Source organism: Montipora foliosa, chromosome 11, assembly GCF_036669935.1.
Source record: "Montipora foliosa isolate CH-2021 chromosome 11, ASM3666993v2, whole genome shotgun sequence".
Classification (NCBI taxonomy): domain Eukaryota; kingdom Metazoa; phylum Cnidaria; class Anthozoa; order Scleractinia; family Acroporidae; genus Montipora; species Montipora foliosa.
The window spans coordinates 37,097,961-37,104,355 of NC_090879.1; the positions used below are offsets into that span (position 1 = coordinate 37,097,961).

The 6,395-nt window shown below is 45.1% G+C and overlaps 1 protein-coding gene across 1 annotated transcript; it reads right to left on the reverse strand.

Annotated features, from left to right (window-relative positions):
- Window positions 1–3,364: 3,364 nt before the first annotated feature.
- LOC137977012 (uncharacterized) lies at window positions 3,365–3,910 on the reverse strand. Its single transcript, XM_068824312.1, has one exon. The coding sequence runs from the start codon at window positions 3,908–3,910 to the stop codon at window positions 3,365–3,367; it is 546 nt and encodes a 181-aa protein (XP_068680413.1).
- Between the last annotated feature and the right edge of the window lie 2,485 nt (window positions 3,911–6,395).

Here is a 6,395-nt window from a genome sequence, read left to right on the forward strand (position 1 = left end):
GCAACATTTTGGACTTTTTAATTTTAGCATAGCGTATTGATTTTTCTCTAATCTTAATTTTAATCATCTCCCACATTAATGCGGGGTTTACGTATTTGTCCTCTTGTAGGTAGGTAGGAAAACTTTTTTTATACCTGGTATCAATTCACATTACATGCTCTTCCATCGAGCCGTGTTTTAAATACAAATTAATTAACTAATTAACCAATTAATATATCTAACTAAATTTATTATCCGTACAAAGTTATACTAAGACTATAAAAGCGACTTCATTAGTTATCACTACTTATCAATATTAATTAAATACATGACTTAAAGGAACGAAGAGTTGGCTGTATCTTAGTGCTCAAAGGGAAGCTGTTCCAGAGAACAGAACCACGATATTGGAAACTTCGCTTACCTGCTTCACTACTCGGTCTAGGAACGAAAAGGTTGTATTTTGACTTTCTTTAATTATGCGAGTGAACACTGGATGTAGATTTTTAAAGATTGTTTAAAGGAGTCGGAGCAAGATTATGGAGAATCTTAAACAAAATGACCGCTAGTTGCTTAGAACACCTCCGCTCCAAGGAATCCCAGCCGAGGTCGCTGAGTAAAGTGGACGATTTAATATTTAAGTCCAAAAAAGTAATTTAGCATGCAGCCCTATTTTGTAATTTCTGGAGTCTCTCAGATTGACACACACCTATGCTGCCCCATACAGAGCTACAGTAATCAAAGTAAGGTTGGACGAGAGCCTTATAAATCATAATAAGAGTCACACGAGGAACGAAGCATCTGACGCATTGGATAGCTCCGAGGCCAGCGGATACTTTTTTGACAATGTTGTCAATGTGGGAATCCCAGGCTAAGTTCTCATCCAAATCAATACCAAGATACTTGTAGGTTTTAGCTCTTTCTAAGAAATGGTCATCAATTTTCACATCAAACTGACCGTTTAAGTTAGCCAATTTGTTATGGCTACCAATAATAGAATATTTGTTTTTTTTTTGACATGTAAACTAAGTTTATTAGCTCGTAGCCATTTCTTAATTTCAGCTAAGTCACTATTTAACGCCTGGGGACGGTAGAACACCCCATAAGCCTGCCCTACCTGCAACCCAGCCACAAGCCCTGTCCGCCACACCAGACCCCAAATCAACCATCCCTCACACTGAACAGTGAGTTCAATAGAAAAAAATATAAAGGAGGGGTCCTGACTCCCCTGAGTAGGGACAGGAGGGCGGGGAAATACTTGAAAGCACCCGAGCGCCAACACACCAAACGCTGAGCCAAGCAGAACCACAAGGACATGCAAAGGTGCACCTATAATGTGCAAAAGAACCACTGACTGCTAGAACTGCCAGAAGACGCCACGCAAAAGCCCCACATGCAAATAACACATGCACACGCTAAAAAACGCTGCAGGCAAAATACTGATAAACCCTAACCCTAACACCACGCAACGCAACGCAACGCAATGCCACGCCAGACAAACTGTGCAACTTGCGCCTGGTCGTTAACTAAGTTAAATTGCATTTAACTCTATTTAATGCCTGTGTCGCAAATGGAGGTTGGGTGCTCAAGGATCTGAGGACTGGTACCAATGACCCAAACCCAGGTCGGTGGAACACCCCATAAGCCTCCCCTACCCGCAATCCAGCCACGAGCCTCGCCCGCCATGCCAAAAGGACCTCCAGGTTGGACAAGCCAGAGCAATGGGGGCTCTTGGCCACTCAGCCACAGCCCCCCAAGGGACCAGACATGAGGCACCCAACTCCAGCTCCAGCTAAAAGCAACGTCAATGCACTACCTGCTAAACCAAATGACTGGACACATGGGTCACAACGTCAATAGGTGTGTGGATATACCGTTGGTAGGCATCACTCAACCACTGGCCTATTGATGAGGTGATCCTGAAGTCCCCGAGCCACAGCTGTAGTGGCCACACCAATCCGGAAGCTGTGACCCGAGTAATATCCGTGATATCCCGTGGAGTGTAAAATAGACTGCACCATGGATGACAGCCGCTGCCGAGTTAAGGGACGACCATACGCAAAGCAAAACAGCGGCCCTGGTGACGGGCCCTGCAGAGCCAAGAAGTTACCAAGGGCCGCCACTGGGCAAATACTACTGTTACCACGGCCTACGTAGATGACACAGCCAATGTGAAAGGGGTCAGTCTTAGAGAACTTAAGGTGGACTCTAAAACAAGTAGGATCCACCAACGCATTGGCTTGTACGTCACTAACCGCTAGATGGATACTGGGGTCAAATAAAGAATTAGTGGTGAACTTGCCTTCCCGCAAGAAACCAAATAACGCCAGGCAACACACCGCCCAGAGCATGACATGGTCATGGAACTTCAAGTCTAAGGAATGCTTAATGATCTGAAGGAGATCAATCATAATCGGGAGGCGAGTCGGGGGGACGAACCCTGTACATGCTTCATACCCCTCAATAAACGCTGCAGCTGTAGGCAGTTGACCAGGGGATCGGGTAAACCATTGTCAATGTGAAGGGACCTCACTGCACTGAGGTATTCCTAGATGGATGAGTGGTGAAGATTATCGGCCAACAGTGATGGAAAACGCATAAGTGAATGTTCATCGGCTGGCACAAGGGCCACCTCTGGACTCAAAAGGCCTTCCTCACGGCAGAACTCGGCATAGCGATGCTGGGCAGATAAGTAAACCCGATGTGTAGATGGAATGAGGCCCTGAGTGAGAAAAAAACGTGCATCTCGCTGTCAGGTAACTTGCAGTGCTGTCAGGAGAGCTGGAGGAATTGGTGTTGGAGTTTCTGTGGCTTGTGGGGCCAGGTGCCAAAAGTGCTGCAACTGGAAACGAGAGAGAGAATCCACAACAAGGTTAGCTTTTCCACGAACTGATGACGCTGAAAAGGAAAATGAATGGCGCACTGCCAACAATGACAAGTAATTCAACAAAACCATTAAGTCAGCATCTCTGGAGGTACCTGAGGACAATACAGCCACCACTGACTCGTATCACATAGGAACTTGACCCGCCGCAAAGACCACTGAGAATCCCACAAATGCGTTGCCACAACAATCGAAAAAAATTCCTTATAATCAATAGGTAGAGGTTGTTGAGAAGCCGACCACGCACCAAAAAACCATTGGCTGTTAAAAATCGCTCCATAGCCCAGTGAGCCTGCGGCATCTGACGAGACTTGGAAGTCAGGGAGAGGGGCCCAAGCAGGCATCAACAAGAAACTAAGACCATCCCAGCTCTCAAACAATTCTCGCCACCAAGTCAGGTCCTGATGAAACGCCCGGTTTAGCCAAATAGGGTGGTCATCACGCCTGAATGTACATAACAAGTTAATAATCCGGCGGAGAAATGTCATCCCCTGAGGGGCAATCTTACAGACGTGGTGGAGTTGACCAATAAGGGACTCCCAACTCGCGATGTTTGCAGAAACACTTAGCTGACCATGTATCTAAAGGAGCAATGATCCTATCTCTCTTCTCCACCGGCAGCCTGGTCTGTAGTGTCGTTGAGTCCAGCTCAATGCCAAGGGTGGATTGGCGTGTAGTGGGTCCCTCCAGCTTAAGTGGGTGAAGGGGGAGGCCGAGGATGGAGTACAGCCGGATGCAAGCCTGTAAGTTGTAGTGACACACCAGAGAGGTTGGCGGGCCCAATGTCATAAAATCGTCCAAGTAATGACGAAGGAGATCAACCCCATAGTTATGAGTCAGTATCCATTCGATCATATCTGCAATGGAGGTAAAGATATATGGATCAGAGCATAGTCCAAAGGGAAGAGCCATGTCCACGTAATCTTTATCACGCCACTTCATGCCCAAGAGGGAACGATCCTGCGGTTGGATGGATGGCCACATTGTGGCAGGCGCTCGCCATATCGAACTTGGCCATAAGAGTTCCCCAGCCCCGAGCCATAATGCCATCGATAAAAGAATCAATAGTAACACACTGAACTGAAAATGAAGGCTTGGGGATGCCGTCGTTGACGCTTATTTCCCTTTTGTAAACTGTCGTTGCCATTTGAAATGGTCGTTACCATTTCTCAGAATGCTCGTTGCCATTTGAAACGGTCGATGCCGTTTTTTAGCTCTGACTTACACTCGTTAGGTCTAAGAACTCAAAAGGTTGCGGTTACTGGGAGTTGTGTCTCGCTGGTCATATGAGTTAGGGTTAGGGTTTTGTTTAGGGTGAGGGCTAAGAACCGAGTTCGAGTCTTGAAATTTTCGGGCTCTTTTTTTCCTGCAGTTTTTCTTTTATAAATGTTTTTTTATCCTTTTTTGTCTTAATTTTTGTTAATATTTTTTCTTAGTTTGTTTCTTTTAATTTTCTTTGAAGTGAAGTGTGCAGTGAAGTGAAATGGCAATGACCGTTTCAAATGGCAACGGCCGTTTACGAAAGGGAAATTTGCGTTGTTGACGCTGTGACCCTCAGGAGATGAGAGATCAAGAATCAAACGCCATTGACCAGGTTGATTGTTCTTCAGGATAACCCCAAAACGGCTGATGTGCAAATCTAGGAAAGGCAAGGTGGTAAACAGGCCTGCCACCCTCCCGCATGAGACCTGTCTCGAGGTAACCATCTGAACGGAAGGAAACTGGTGACGCCTCAAAACCAATGTGAAATCCCTCTCTAAGACCAGTAAGAATGTAGGAAGCTGCTGCCTGATCAGGGTAGTCACGCAACTCTGCTTGAAACTGGGACAACTGCAACGAGGAGACTAAATGTACAGGGGCTAATGGAGAAAAAGAACGAACTGCCACAGGACCACTGGGTGTACCCGCTGAGCCTAGACACAACGGAGCCACTGAGCACCACATGCCACGCTGTAGGTCAAGCAAATGAGAACAATACTATTTACACTACTTTCACAAGAAGTAACAGGGAAATATTCCTGCTCAAAAGCGCCCCCTTTGGCAGGGGAGGGGGCCACAAGACTGGAATTGCGAAAGGGGCAGCTAACCTTGGGGTGTACAAAAATTTGGTTATATCAACGGAGTTGATAATGTAAATTGGCCACTGTACAGAGATTCTAAAAGCTGACGTTTCGAGCATCAGCCCTTCGTCAGAGCGAATCGAGGGATTATGGGTTACGTGTATTTTTATAATAGAGTAAGAGCTACGCTATTGGTGGTAACATGGTAACGTGAAAAATAGGAATATATTAGTTAAATGAAAAGCGTTCGTTAATACCGTGAGGATTAAGGGTGCCGATTTGAAAGATGAATTTTTGATCCAGATTCTTGCGGCTTTCCGTCGTACCTAGATGGAGGGAAAGACCGCAGATAGCCATGTGTTTTTTGGAGTGGTTAGGCAGATTAAAATGGCGAGCGACTGGCTTAGATGCATCCTTGTCATTCTTCTCAACATCGCGAAGGTGTTCGCGGAATCGGTCACCTAGTCATCTACCTGTCTCACCAATGTATAATTTATTGCATAACGTACAGGTTATGCAATAAATGACATTTGCGGAGGTACATCAGTGATCTTAACAGATCACTTAGGTCCTGATATCTTGCTAGTGTTAACAATGAAAAGATAACTTTTGCATCGTGAGCACACGCATTTGAAAGTGCCAGGTTCCTCGTTAGTTTTGAGCGCGCTTCTAACTAAAAAGTTGCCTACGTTTTTGTCGCGTTTGAATGAAATAAGTGGAGGTTGCGAAAAGATTCTACCAGTCTGGGGATCATTTTGGAGTAATTTAAAATTACTAAGAATGATGCTTTTGACTGCGTGATTATGAGGATGGAAAGTGAGGGTGAATGGAATTCTGTCATTCTTATCTTTTTGTGACGTTTGTAGTGATGACTGTCGATCAAATTGTTGGGTGCGATGATGGCCCACTTTGACCACAGAGACAGGATAGCCACGTTTTTCGAAGAACTGGCACATCTCCTCTGATTTGCTGGAAAAATCGGAGTCATCACTACATAGACGTCGAAGTCTAAGAAATTGAGAATAAGGAATGGAGTCCTTGACATGTGATGGATGTGACGATGAATACAACAAATAACTGTGTGAATCAGTAGGTTTGTAGTGCACACTAGTACATAGCACGTTGCCTCTAATAGAAACTTTGATATCTAGGAAAGCCAATGAAGTTTCCGAAATTTCCCAGGTATATTTAAGAGCCGGATGATAACGGCCGTAGAGTTCAGGTTTGGGGCCGTTGTACTGATTAAAAAATTGGTGTTCAACATGGTGTTCTTCAAGCACCCAAACACTTTTTCGATCAATGCACTGTCAAAGAACCTAGCTCGGAAACGCTCCTCCGCCTTGCCGAACTAGTTTTAACGCTTAACTGTTTTTCATTCGCCGGCAACTATTACAAACAAATTAATGGTGTAGCGATGGGCACAAGAATGGGACCTAGCTATGCCAATCTTTTTGTAGGATATGTTGAACACCAAT